This window comes from Rhinoderma darwinii, chromosome 1, assembly GCF_050947455.1.
Source record: "Rhinoderma darwinii isolate aRhiDar2 chromosome 1, aRhiDar2.hap1, whole genome shotgun sequence".
Lineage (NCBI taxonomy): Eukaryota > Metazoa > Chordata > Amphibia > Anura > Rhinodermatidae > Rhinoderma > Rhinoderma darwinii.
In genome coordinates this window covers 296672441-296687550 of record NC_134687.1, presented here as the reverse complement: position 1 = coordinate 296687550, position 15110 = coordinate 296672441, and the positions used below count along the sequence as shown (strand labels likewise).

Below are 15110 nucleotides of genomic sequence, written 5' to 3'. Positions count from 1 at the left end.
CCTACAGTCCCAATTCATCTAACATCATAAATATTGCTGCCTCTAAACACATCTAGAGGGCTTCCCCTAACTTATGATAAATTTCACCTTGATAACATAGTTAACAAAAATGTTCTACGCTTTTTTTTCATTTCTACTCAACAATAAAGGTCTATTGGGTTACTAAATGCATGACCCAATGCAGCAGCGTTCTGCAGCCAGTAGCTTGGCAGCCACATGAGGCTCTCAGGTCCGCTGCATGTGGATGCCTACCTGGTGGTAACTCTATATACTATTTTGTGGGAACAGGGAGGTCATAGCATTACTAAAACTTGGTACAAGTGTCAAAACCTTATTACTGGCAGCTAACAGTAGGGTTAATACTTGGTTATATATTTAATAGGCTTTTTCCCTTGTAAGAGTCAGTGTTGCTCAACACCACATGCTATATTTAAAAGTCACTCGCAACCTACAAAAGGTTGGGTACCTCAGGAATATAGGGGACTTCTCCATGCTTCCTCCTTCTCAATCCCAAGGATATGCTATCACTTTGTGATCAGTGGAGTTTCATCCTTTGGGACTCTCAGTTATATTAAGAATGAAGGGGCTGCAGTGATGGTTTAGCAATGCGTCCCCTTCACTATTTTTCTCTTTTTCACTTAAAGAGAGGACCCTTCAAGAAATATACATTTAATTAAAAAACTTACCCAAAATCGTTCTTTTCTCTATGTAGCTTGTCAGATCTTTCATGTATTTTGTTAAGTTTTTTGCATAAATAAACGCATCCCGTACACCTCCTTCACTCCTCTGTAGGATTACATCCACATCGTGACCTAATGGGCTTCCTAAATTAACGTAAATGTAACAATGAGTCAATTTACACAGTCGATAAGTCGTGTGTTCATCAGGTCTTAAGCTGGCCATAGACGTAAAGATGTTCCCATGATGACAAGCATTTTTGGTCTATTTGCAATCAAAATGATAATTGGGAAATGGGCACACTTGAAAAGAAATATATATTTTCCCCATGTAAAATTGTTCAAATCATGAGAAACATTCGAATTGTTTCACATATATTTTTTCGGGGACGTTAGTAAATTTAATGGTACAATTATAGCATTTTACCACTTACATCCTAGAAATATTTAGAAGCAAGTTCTGTCCAATGAAGCAGATATCCATCTCCCTGAACTGTTCTGCTAAGATTATCGTCATCGTAACGTGTATGGCCAGAATTTGCAACTCTCTCTCATCATCTATATATAAAATATTCCCAATAGTATTTTCTCTTACCAGTATCCACATACTCTGCACTAGAGAGTGCACTGTCGCTACCAGACAGACCACCATATAAGCTTTCCATGGACTGTTGGAAGAAAAAGGATGAGAATAAAATGAATATTCATCATGATATTTACAAATAAAATGCAGGCTGTCTACATATATCCTGGATTCCAAATGTAAAAAATTTAGAACAAGGTGCGACACACAAACAAGTTAAACATGGAGTTACATAAACAACCTTCTCGCTGCTAAAATCTAGTAGCATGGTAACAAAATATATTTACATCTGACTAGAGACCCGGATCATTTAGATTCTAAACAACATTTATGACAATAATCGGTCTCTAATATTATTATAAAACGATTGTTCCCAACCGATTGAAACCATTTCTGTCTGAAATTTAGATGTTGTTAAAAAAAAATTCACTTAACTCACTTAAGGAGAGCAAAACTCCTGACCTATATGTTGAATGTAAATTTCCCTCAACGCACACTGCATGAACGGTTCTGGCGAGTGCCATACGGGCTTGTGCTCAGTGCGCAGGTTGGCTCCGCCCCCCCACGCAGTTCTTATTAAAGGGGTTATCCGGGATCAAGAAAAAAACAGGCCACGTGGGTGGGGGTGGCATTTAATAATAAAAGAAGCATTACTTACCTTTTGAATCCAGCGCCGTTGCTTTCTTGATCCCAGACAACTCCTTTACTTATAGCTACAAACCAAATCACTTGGTGGCTAATCAAGCTTATCTGAAGGCAGCCGCTGATACCACGCCAATGAACACCATTGAAAGTCAATGCCCTAGGTGTACAGCATGTGTTCTAGGTGTGAGTGCCACATGTGTGGCATGTGTCCCAGGTTATACATGTGTTCAGGGTATGTGGCAACATTATGCATGTGTATAATATATAGTGGCGTTATTCATGTGTACAGTATACATGGTGGCATTATTGTGTACAGTATATATGGTGGCATTATTAATGTATACAATATATAGTTGCCTGATTCACGTGTACAGTATACAGCGGCATTATTGTATACAGTAAATATGGTGGGAATTATTGTGTACAGTGTATATGGTGCCATTTTTAATGGTGTGTATATACAATTGAGTCGGGCACTGTTTGCTCACCGTGCGCAAGCATTGAGGGTAAACAGAAAGTAAATAGGGCGGGCACTCAGGACAATACGATGCCTGAAACTCCGGTATATGCCAGAAGTTCAGCACAGACAGGTGCGAGGCAGGGACACCATCGCGCCTGTCTGAGCTGAGCCTCGAGCTGCAGGCGTTACTCACTGAAACTGACGGCTCGCTGCTCTACTATAGGATTATTTGCACTGAATTTCGGTTTAGTTTTTTTACGATTTATTTCCCAGCCCTAGTATATAGAGCAGCATTATTCATATGTACAGTATATAGTGGTGATATTCATGTGTACAGTATATGTGGCTACAGTATACAGTGGCATTAGAAAGAAATTATGAATTCGGGTAGTAAGGATATCTAATGTATCCTTACTGCCCATAAATAAATTAGGAACACACGTTATATATCCTCGTGGTGTATGATGTATTATATTTATCGCACACAAATGTTAATATTTATGTCATATTTTATTACTAGAAATGTAATTATTACTGGGGAGTATCCATTTCCGGGTATCATCATTGACACATTTGCATCGGGTCCCCATTCCTGCTGTCTTCCTTCTGTGTTGCTCTAAAATGTTATAATAGGTAATCAGACACCATTCCTGTACGAGAGTTGTGGCCGGTGTATACATTCAGCCCATCACATGCTGCTCCCATTTAGCTTTTTTCTGGGATATACTGATTTATGAAATATCTGAGTAGCACAAAAGGATGGCAACATTTAAGAAATAATGTTCAATGTTTTTGTATAGCTTAAGGATGGGCCCCCAAACACATTTAATGGACCGCAGGTGGGCCTGTGTGCTTTAAAATGCCAGGGTTGATTTTATGTCTCAGTCCGGCCCTGGCTGTACATATGCCAATAGAACACTCTTTTAGCCTTGGGACAAGTTACGCATATACATTGGGGGCACTCCTAGGGTATATGGCAAATGTACACCACAAACATGGCATAAACATAGTATATTATTATTACTACAATGACCGGAGACATTGAAGAATTTGTTGAATCAGGGGTTAACAAATGTGCCTATGTGTAGAGTAAAAGGGCTTGTTTGTGTTTCTACCACTAAAGTTAAGTGAAAGTACAGATGAAATTGGTGAAATCCAGTCTCTAAGTTCTATGTACATATTTCTTGTCAGTGAATGTGCTGGATGTCAACATATACCACTATTGACATGGTCTTGAAGATCTGCTATTAGGGAATAAACGGCTACAGACATGTATGTATGTATGTATGTATGTATGTATGTATGTATGTATGTATCTATCTATCTATCTATCTATCTATCTATCTATCTATCTATCTATCTATCTATCTATCTACTAGTCCTTCTCAATGAATTAGAATATCACCAAAAAGCGAATTTATTTCAGCAATTCAAGTCAAAAAGTGAAACTCATATATTGTATAGATTCATTACACACAGAGTGATCTATTTCCAGCATTTTTTTTTCTTTTAATGTTAATGATTATGGCTAATCGTTAATGAAAACCCAAAATTTTGTGTCTCAGAAAATTAGACTATTAAATAAGCCCATCTTCAAAAAAAAATTTTAATACCGAAATGTAGGCCTACTGAAAAGTATGTACAGTATATGCACTCAATACTTGGTCGGGGCTCCTTTTGCATGAATTACTGCATCAATGCAGCGTGGCATGGAGGCGATCAGGCTGTGGCACTGCTGAGGTGTTATGGAAGCCCAGATTGCTTTCATAGCGGCCTTCAGCTCGTCTGCATTGTTGGGTCTGGTGTCTCATCTTCCTCTTGACAATACTTCATAGATTCTCTATGGGGGTTTAGATCTGGCGAATTTGCTGGCCAATCAAGAACAGTGATACTGTGGTTATTAAACCAGGTATTGGTACATTTGGCAGTGTGGACAGGTGCCAAGTCCTGCTGGAAAATGAAATCAGCATCTCCATAAAGCTTGTCAGCAGAGGGAAGCATGAAGTGCTCGAAAATTTCCTGGTAGACGGCGGCGTTGACTCTGGACTTGATATAACACTGTGGACCAACACTGTTGCTCAGTGGTCCAAAGTCCTGTATGCAGATGAAAGTAAATTTTGCATTTCATTTGGAAATCAAGGTCCCAGAGTCTGGAGGAAGAGTGGAGAGGCGTCAATCCAAGTTGCTTGCTGTCCAGTGTGAAGTTTCCACAGTCAGTGATGGTTTGGGGAGCCAAGTCATCTGCTTGTGTTGGTCCACTGTGTTATATCCAGTCCAGAGTCAGCGCAGCCGTCTACCAGGAAATTTTAGAGCACTTCATGCTTCCCTCTGCTGACAAGCTATATGGACAAGCTGATTTCATTTTCCAGCAGGACTTGGCACCTGTCCACACTGCCAAAAGTACCAATACCTGGTTTAATAACCCCAGTATCACTGCGCTTGATTGGCCAGTAAACTCGCCTGACCTAAACTCCATAGAGAATCTATGGAGTATTGTCAAGAGGAAGATGAGAGACACCAGACCCAACACTGCAGACGAGCTGTAGGCCGCTATCAAAGCAACCTGGGCGTCCATAACACCTCAGAAGTGCCACAGGCTGATCGCCTCCATGCCACTCCGCATTGATGCAGTAATTCATGTAAAAGGAGCCCCGACCAAGTATTGAGTGCATATACTGTACATGCTTTTCAGTAGGACAACATTTTGGTATTAAAAATCATTTTTGAAATTGGGTTTATATAATATTCTAATTTTCTGAGACACTAAATTTTGGGTTTTCATTAACGGTTACCATAATCATTAACATTAAAAGAAAAAAATGCTGGAAATAGATCACTCTGTGTGTAATGAATCTTATATACACTACCGTTCAAAAGTTTAGGGTCACTTAGAAATGTCCTTATTTTTGAAAGAAAAGCACAGTTTTTTTCAATGAAGATAACATTAAATTAATCAGAAATACACTCTATACATTGTTAATGTGCTAAATGACTATTCTAGCTGCAAACGTCTGGTTTTTAATGCAATATCTACATAGGTGTATAGAGGCCCATTTCCAGCAACCATCACTCCAATGTTCTAATGGTACATTGTGTTTAATAACTGTGTTAGGAGGCTAATGGATGATTAGAAAACACTTGAAAACCCTTGTGCAATTATGTTAGCACCGCTATAAACAGTTTTGCTGTTTAGAGGAGCTATAAAACTGACCTTCCTTTGAGCTAGTTGAGAGTCTGGAGCATTACATTTGTGGGTTCGATGAAACTCTCAAAATGGCTAGAAAAAGAGAGCTTTCATGTGAAACTCTACAGTCTATTCTTGTTCTTAGAAATGAAGGCTATTCCATGCGAGAAATTGCCAAGAAACTGAAGATTTCCTACAACGGTGTGTACTACTCCCTTCAGAGGACAGCACACACAGGCTCTAACCAGAGTAGAAAGAGAAGTGGGAGGCCCCGCTGCACAACTGAGCAACAAGACAAGTATATTAGAGTCTCTAGTTTGAGAAATAGACGCCTCACAGGTTCTCAACTGGCAGCTTCATTAAATAGTACCCGCAAAACGCCAGTGTCAACGTCTACAGTGAAGAGGCTACTCCGGGATGCTGGCCTTCAGGGCAGAGTGGCAAAGAAAAAGCCATATCTGAGAGTGGCTAATAAAAGGAAAAGATTAATATGGGCAAAAGCATACAGACATTGGACAGAGGAAGATTGGAAAAAAGTGTTATGGACAGACGAATCTGTGGACAGCGCTTGATTGGAGCAAATTTTATCCTACAACAGGACAATGACCCAAAGCACACCTCCATATTATGCAAGAACTATTTAGGGAAGAAGCAGGCAGCTGGTATTCCATCTGTAATGGAGTGGCCAGCGCAGACACCAGATCTCAACCCCATAGAGCTGTTGTGGGAGCAGCTTGACCGTATGGTACGCAAGAAGTGCCCATCAAGCCAATCCAACTTGTGGGAGGGGCTTCTGGAAGCATGGGGTGACATTTCTCCCGATTACCTCACCAAATTAACAGCTAGTATGCCAAAGGTCTGCAATGCTGTAATTGCTGCAAATGGAGCATTCTTTGACGAAAGCAAAGTTTGAAGGAGAAAATTATTAATTCAAATAAAAATCATTATTTCTAACCTTGTCAATGTCTTGACTATATTTTCTAGTCATTTTGCAACTCATTTGATAAATATAAGTGTGAGTTTTCATGGAAAACACAAAATTGTCTTGGTGACCCCAAACTTTTGAACTGGAGTGTAAAATATGAGTTTCACTTTTTAAATTGAATTACTGAAATAAATTAACTTTTTGATGATATTCTAATTCATTGAGGAGGACTAGTATATAAACAGGACTTCAAACACATCCTACACTAAGGCCATGTTCACACGGCACGGATTTGTGATAGATGAATAGAAAATCTGAGGCTGAAACTGAACATGCTGTGGATTTTTACCAAATTGAATAGCGTTACAATAATTGCTGTAGTAGCTACTAGGCCACGATGTCTCACCTGGCTCTGGTCACCGGGTGGTAGTGATAACAATGTGCTGCTGTCCACTTCCCCCATAAGAAATTCTGAGATTCTGAGAATAGAAAAAAATAAATGTACACCATAGGTTACAATTAAATGTCTAATGTACTGAGCCCAAAGTTAGCCATTTCCTTCATTATTTTGTCAATGTTACTCACGTGCTGCTGAAGCAGACGGCCATGCTCTCCAAAGCCTTCTCAAAATCTCGCTTCTCATTTTCAATACTTGCTTCATAGTGGAAACCTGGGAATACACAAAAAAGGCAACACTCTCATAAAGCAAAATGTAGAAGAATCACGCATAAAGGCCCTATTAGATGAAACAATTATTGTAGGAATTTTCATATAAGCGTTCGAACGCAAGTGATAATCGCCGCGTGTAATAGCATGCAATGAACGAACGAATGAACGAACGACGAACAATAAATCGTTGGGTTTCCGTGGATGGGCCACATCTACCTGAGTGGAAGATTATCGTTCGCCGCTGCCACATCTCCTCGTCTAATCAGAAATCTTCCAGTCGTTAGCAGATCAGAGATGAGGTGTGATTGTTGTTTTTGTTGGAGGTTGGTTTTGTTGCAAGCAACAATGTAACGACTGAACGTGAAAATCTTCAGCGATTATTCTTTTGTGTAATAGTTTGTCTTTTGAACGCAAACAACTCACGAAATAATCGCTCGTCGATTAAAAAATATCTGCCCGTTTTTTTTTTATAGAACCCTAAGGCCTCATTTACACGAGCGTAATATACGCGCGTGCTTTTCACGCGTGTCGTACGCACCTATATTACTCTATGGGGCAGTTTAGACGATGCGTGAATTTTGCGCAGCGTGAGTGCGTTGCGTAAAACTCACGACATGTTCTATAATCGTGCGTTTTTCACGCATCACGCACCCATTGAAGTCAATGGGTGCGTGAAAACCACACATGCCGCACGGAAGCACTTCCGTGCGAACTGCGTGATTCGCGCAAGAGCTGTCAAAAGGATGAATGTAAACAGAAAAGCACCACGTGCTTTTCTGTTTACAAACATCCAAACGGAGTGTCAAATTAGAGATGAGCGCACCGAACTTCACCGGGTTCGGCCGAACTCGTTTTGACCGAACCCGGCAAAAAATGTTCGGGTACGCGACGTCAGGAGACAGTCACTGCCCACGGTGCTGAAAGACTTAAACTGTTTCAGCACCATGGACAGTGACTTTCGATCACAATATACATATACGTGTAAAAAAAAACAGAAGTTCGGACTTACCGATAAGTCCCGGCTTCTTCCTCCAGTCCGACCTCCCGGGATGACAATTAAGTCCAAGTGACAGCTGCAGCCAATCACAGGCCAAGCACAGGCTGCAGCCAATCACAGGCTGCAGCGGTCTCATGGACTGCCGCGTAATCCTGGGAGGTGGGGCCGGATGACAAGAGAGGGACGCGTCACCAAGGCAACGGCCGGGAGACCGGACTGGAGGAAGCAGGCAGTTCATGGTAAGTTTGAAAGTCTTTTTTGATTCACAGGTTGGTGTATATTGTGATCGGCATTCACTGTCGAGGGTGCTGAAAGAGTTACTGCCGATCAGTTAGCTCTTTCAGCACCTTGGACAGTGACGGGCGTCGACTAGCCTCATCTCTATGATGGCGGCTGCGCGAAAATCACGCAGCCGCGCATCATACACGGATGACACACGGAGCTGTCAATTGCCTTTTGCGCACGCAAAACGCAGCGTTTTTTGCGCGCGCAAAACGCACACGCTCGTGTAAATCAGGCCTAAGACATATATTCTATTGTAGCCATTTATTGAACCATTACTGACCTTTAACCTTGGAGATGAGAGTCCCAGCTGCAGTCAAAGTCTCCACAGTATTGAGCAAGGGATATTTGTTGATCACCTGGCGGAGTAGTCTTAGTGCCTCTCCAAGGCATTCATGAGCCAGTGGACGCCGGGTCTCCTTCACCTCTGTGGATCACAAGGCAGAGAATACATAATGGTATACACAGCTAAATAGACATAATAGCTAATAACACTAGTTCTCTGACTAGTCAGTAATGCACTGGATAAAATGGTATGGCTACAAGGTAGAGCTCAGGATTCTAAAATTGGTGTGTCCTAACCCCCGAGATGTCGCTGTCGCTATTGACCGCGGCATCTAAGGGGTTATCGGAGAATATCAGAGCAAGCTTAGTTACAGCAGAATCACAGCTGACAACCTCTGGTGATGGCGCCGTCTCAGCTTCTGAGCTCAAAGCATCACCACAACGTACAATTACGTTGTAATACTCTAAGACATTAGCTGCAGCGACGTAACTGTATGTGGCTTTGCGCCAAGGCAAGTCCAGCACTGGAATGCAGCATTATTATAATTCAAACTGCCGCTTCTTAAAACCTGTAAAGCTTGGCACTCCTCCACAATGTAGCAGGGTTGCCAACCACCTGTAAATTCAGGGAAAGTCTTTAAAAATAGGGTACCATTAAAACCAGCAGCTTCCTCCTGTCACTGGCATCCTGTATTCTATACAAGTGCACTCAATAAATGCTGTACGTATGGTATATAAGAGAAGGCAGATATGGTAGTGAACCAATTCTGTCTTTTCTCATGGGCGACAGTAGTTTCTGACAGCAGGACATTCTCATGTTATCAGTGCTTGAAGTTACAGGCCCTATTCCTGCAGTTCCTTCTGGTGTCCCTATGACAGCACTTCCTGTCTTGTGCTGTACTCTAAAGCACTGGCGCAGATTTATCAATAGTGCTGCAGGGTCTTGGCACTATATCAAAACTACTACTACTTTGAGCAATGTCTGTTAAATAATTAACATTTAACACTACTGGAAGTTCTCTTTTATGCAATACTTTTATTTTTGAGAACCATATTATGGACAGGGTATACTATATCTGTTAATACTACTGGGCGTTTAGATACAAAAAAAAAAACAAAAACTGCCACCAATTGTTGCAAATATTGAGGTATGTCAATTTATTTTCAGTGTTTGTAAGCTTTTTGTCTAGGTGGATTTGAAAATTGACCTGCTCCTATAGTGTGGTCTGTTGATTTTCCTGCAACTCTGCATTGGAATGTCAAGTTTCTCCTAAACAATACATGACAAGGGATAATAGAGTGCGGTCCTGTCTTACCTTACATCACGCTACTGTACCAATTCACACCCCCTTATATCTCCCACTTACTATAACCAAACTAGTCCAATAAAACACAGAGACTTTGCTTGGAATGAATTGGCCACAGCAGCCATTTTATTAACAAACAATTCCACAAATCAATATACAGGAAATAAATAACCGCAATTGACATAAAATTGGGGAGGGAGGTCCTTGAAGCTCAGGAAGGAGGATCTGGCGCCACTCTGCCCATACAACTGTAATTTTACCCCCAGCCGTCTAAAACACAGGCTCAGGGGCACCGTGACCAACCGCAGATGGCTAACCATCACATGTATTTACTCCTCGGGACACCACCCAGCAGGAGCCCAAATCAACAAGATCCCCCATAACATAACTTTGCGAGGGACCATCCCTACTATAAGTCCCTCCCCCACCAAATTTGACCAACTCCAAGGACCCCCAACCTTGCTAAACTGCTGTGGCACCATACTAGAATAACAGTACAATAAAATGAAAAGAAAATTGAACAAACCCCCCCTAAGCTAACAGAAAAAACATGAAAAACAACCCCAAATAGAAAGGCAGGGCGGATAGGACAACTGCTCCGTCGGTGCTTCCGATTAGACTGGCGCTCAGAACAGAGCGCCGTCTAACCTAGCTTCGTGTCCCTCGGCTCCTCCCCTTCCTCTTCCCCTTGTCATGGGGCCTCCCCCTAGGCCTGTGGCTCAGTCCGGCCAGTCCTTACCATCTGCTAAGCAACCCTGAGCTGTAGGATTCGATTACTCACAAATACAAGGGCATAAAATAGCATATTATGGCGTGTTATCAGGGCTCGTGGTGACATTTTTCATGTCACCTTAAACTTAAAAAAAACCAAAACACAAATCACTGCTAAATAAAGGTCAATTACATCTCACACAAATACACAACTCAAACATTGGCCACTGGTAAATCTGTTTTAATGTCAGATTCTCTTTAGTGGAGAGAATGAAAGTCATACCATTCGTATACATCCATTACAACAGCAGTAGACAATGGTGGGGATGGTCAACCATCACCATCTGCAACAAATCTCCTGTGTGTCAACATACCCTATGAGGCAACAGTTTCCAATAAGAATATATTTGTTCAGTATATATTTGTTTACGATGTTCAGTAAATCTGATGTTACATTTAATTCTATAGTGCTACAATACAAAAAATTGCTTCTTAAAGTGCATGTCCACCATTTTACAGCTTACATAAAGAATGAATCTGTCTGTGCTGATCCTGATATAGGCTTTAAAGGGGTTCTCCACTACCGGACAACTGATAACCTATCCACCGGATAGGTCATCAGTATATGATCTATGGGGGTCTGACACCTGGACCCCGCACCGTTATGCACTGTTCATGTAAATCAACCAGATAAGATAAATTGCTTCTGGACCACCTAAAAATGTTAGCCACCAAAGGAATCATTGACCACTGATGATAGCAGTGGTCAATGATCATGTACCTGGTGACCCGCCATCCAATATCATTGTGGCTGTAACAGGGATTAGAGATTTCTATGGCAGGTAAATCTTCTTTATTGAACACCTAAATTACACAATAAAGCAATGTACATTCAGCAGATTTTTTTTATCTGGTCACAGTATAAATTTTGTAGAGAAGCAGGAAAATGTAGTTTGTTTCGACTGAACAGTTATAGTATGAGGTTTTCTGTACTTTTATCCATATACCTATTATAAGCACCATGCACTACATGTATTGATATCTAGTTATGGTGCCTAATATTGATCTATTTTATAACACTGTAGATACAGGTCTATAATGTTATAAAATATAAAAAAAAAAAAAGCCTACATTTCAGCTAGTTCCAACACATGTGGGCAGATTTCCTAATCCAAATGCGACAGAATTCTGACTGAAATTAAGTAAGAATTTTGGTGCACATGTTGTGCGCCACATTTGTAAGGTTTTTTCACTTTTTGTGATTCACTCGACAAGGGGCCTGGCTTAAGCTGCACATAATTGCCCCAAAATTTGGGCATAAAAAATAGTCTAAGGCCTCATGCACACGATTGTAGTTGTGTGCACGGCCGTGATTTGCGGTACGGATGGCCGCATGGTGTCACCCGCGAGCCGCTCGAAAATCGCGGGCCACGCACATGGCCGCATGCATTAATTTTTATGAGCCTGGACCGCAAAACACTGCCGTAATAAGACATGTCCGTTCCTTTTGCGGTCCAGGCTCCTGGGCCATGCACGGACTGGGGAAACCACAGTCGTGTGCATGGGCCCATTGAAATGAAGGGGGCCGCAATTCACCCGCAGATTTGCGGGTGAATTGCGGCCGCAAAAATAAGTTTGTGTGCATGGGGCCTAAAGTAAGCCAACAAACAGGTGGTATAATTCTAAGCTGTCTAAATTTAGGACAGTGTGGTTAAATCCTGGGAAACTTATTTTTCAGATGCTACATTATTGAATTTTTTTAGGAGGAGGCCACAATATACAACAGGTAAAATACCCATGCACATGTTCTGTCTTTGGGTAAATCAGCAGCCATACGAAACGTAAATATGATCCCATAGTTATATTGCGATTTAGAGATTTTCTTTTTCCCACTAAGCTCCTATGTGCTCTTAGTTCTGCATACTTCTGATAGAAACATGAACACCTGATAACTGTATACCTGGTATAAGAGAACAGGTTTCTTCATGTATTGTTCTCTTCTCAAAACCAGATCATGGTGATTCCCTTTTGTAAGGAAAACATACATTCCTCTGTGGGTGATTTAAGATAAATTCAGCTATGTGTACTTTCCTTCAGAAAGGAGAAATTAACTCAGTCACCCAACTTGTTTAACTGGTTAGATGATCATTACGTATGGTGTTTATGGAGAAGGAAAAGTTGGGGCTCCCAAGTTTGACGTTCTTATCTTCTTTCCCAAAATGTAACCATCAGACTTCTAGTTAAGAGCTACACACTAAATAATAGTTTCTTGGAGCTTCTACAAGCAACAGCTCATCACTTCACTGCCACTCTGTTCTGCACAGATCATGAACGTATGGCTTAGGGCCTGTTCACATCACCGTTGCCCTTCCGTTGAGGGGTTCTGTCTGAGGTTTCCATCGGGTTAACCCCTCAGAGGAAAGGCAAACGGAAACCTCAGCTTCCGTTTCCCTCACCATTGAACTCAATGGTGACGGAAACCTAGCTGAAGGCTTCCATTTGTCACCGTTGTGACAGGGTTTAGTTGTTCTTGACGGAACCAATAGCACAGTCGACTGCGATATTGATTCCGTCAAAACGACGGAAACCTGTCACAACAGTGACAGACGGAAATCATTAGCTAGGTTTCTGTCACCATTGAGTTCAATGGTGAGGGAAACGGAAGCTGAGGTTTCAGTTTGCCTTTCCGCTGAGGGGTTAACCCAACGGAAACCTCCGATGTTACCCCTCAGCGGAAAGTGACAGTGATGTAAACACAGCCTTATAAGAAGGCCGGTTTACTTAACATAAGTGATTGTGTTTGCCCAACGTGATGAACGATAGACAATGCATGTATGAGAAATGGTTTATAATTTTATGTATGAATGATCGGTTTCACTAATTATTTTCATTTATCATTAAATTTTAATCAAAATGGTTATGCAACTTTTATTATTACGGTGTATTTAAACAAAATCATGGCATAAATGGCGCCACAAAACTGGAAGATGTAAATGCTGCAAACTGTAGCGTGATATAAATTTTCACAACAGCAGTATACATAAATCTTTACCCAAGTAACATGGCATTTCTATTATCTGGAATTTTCCTGCACTGAGATTGTAAAAGAACGAAAGTTTATGTTTTAGGAAGCAACAAAACAAAGCCTGAATATAAAAATGTAAGAAAAAGCTAAGCATTTGTTTCAGACAATTACATTTACAATTAAATTTACCTCACAAAGTAAAGCTTTGTAGTGTAACACAACGTATAAATTAAAGATGTATGCTGAGAACAACTGCAACAGTAACTTCACAATGCTATTGTTTAATGAACACTCTACACTTTCTGACACACGGTGACAATAGAAATGTGACAAAGAAGCGTTAGATATGGTAAAATTCACAGCAGGTGCGGACACAGATGGCAGAGGGCCGATGTGCAAGAACAGTATTTTGGCCCCTTGATCTCTAATAAATCATCATGGAACAACCCCTCAATGGAGGAGATATATCAAAACTGGTGCCAAGAAAAAGTAGAGTAGTTGGCCATACAACCAACCAGATTCCACCTCTTATTTTCAGAGGCCCTTTGGAAAATGAAAGCAGCAACCTGATTAGTTGCCATGGACAACTATTTAAAGTGTAGCTAAACGTTTGACAAACTTCTGACATGTCATAGTGACATGTCAGAAGTTTGGATTGGTGGGGGTCCGAGCACTGAGACCCCCACCAATCGCTAGAACAAAGCAGCTGAAGTCCCCTGAGGGACCAAAACAGTGAAAACGCCCAAAAAGTGACTCCATTTAGGAAACTACACCCCTTGAGGAATTCATCTAGGGGTGTAGTGAGCATTTTGACCCCACGGGTGTTTCATAGATTTTATTAGGATTGGGCAGTGAAAATACAAAAAAAAAAAATTTTTCTTCAATAAGACATAGCTTTAGCTCAACATTTTAAATTTTCTCAACAAATAGAGGAAAAAAAGATCCCCAACATTTGTAAAGCAATTTCTCCCGAGTACGGCAATACCCCATTTGTGGTCATAAACTGCTGTTTGGGCGCACGGCGGGGCTCAGAAGGGAAGAAGCTTCATTTGGCTTTTGGAGTGCAGATTTTGCTGGATTGGTTTCTGGGCGCTATGTTGCATTTGCAAAGCCTCTGTGGGACCAAAACAGTGGAAACCCCCCAGAAGTGACCCGATTTTAGAAACTTCACCCTCAAGGTATTCACCTAAGGGTGTAGTGAGCATGTTAACCCAACAGGTGTTTTGCAGAAATTAGTGTGCACTCGATGTTGCGGAGTGAAAATGGGATTTTTTTGCATAGATATGTCAATATGTGATGCCCAGCTTGTGCCACCATAACAAGACAGCTCTCTTATTATTATGCTGTGTTTCCCGGTTTT

The 15110-nt window shown here is 41.2% G+C and overlaps 1 protein-coding gene across 1 annotated transcript in view; it reads right to left on the bottom strand.

The window, feature by feature from the left end:
• Positions 1-15110, bottom strand: part of ARHGAP45 (Rho GTPase activating protein 45) — a 115995-nt gene that overhangs the window by 54964 nt on the left and 45921 nt on the right. Inside the window, exons 3-7 of the mRNA XM_075851019.1 lie at positions 8706-8849; positions 7060-7144; positions 6881-6953; positions 1273-1345; positions 687-824 (exon numbers count right to left, since the gene is read on the bottom strand). Of these exons, the coding sequence (XP_075707134.1) occupies positions 687-824; positions 1273-1345; positions 6881-6953; positions 7060-7144; positions 8706-8849 (513 nt within the window). The remainder of the gene's footprint in view (positions 1-686; positions 825-1272; positions 1346-6880; positions 6954-7059; positions 7145-8705; positions 8850-15110) is intronic.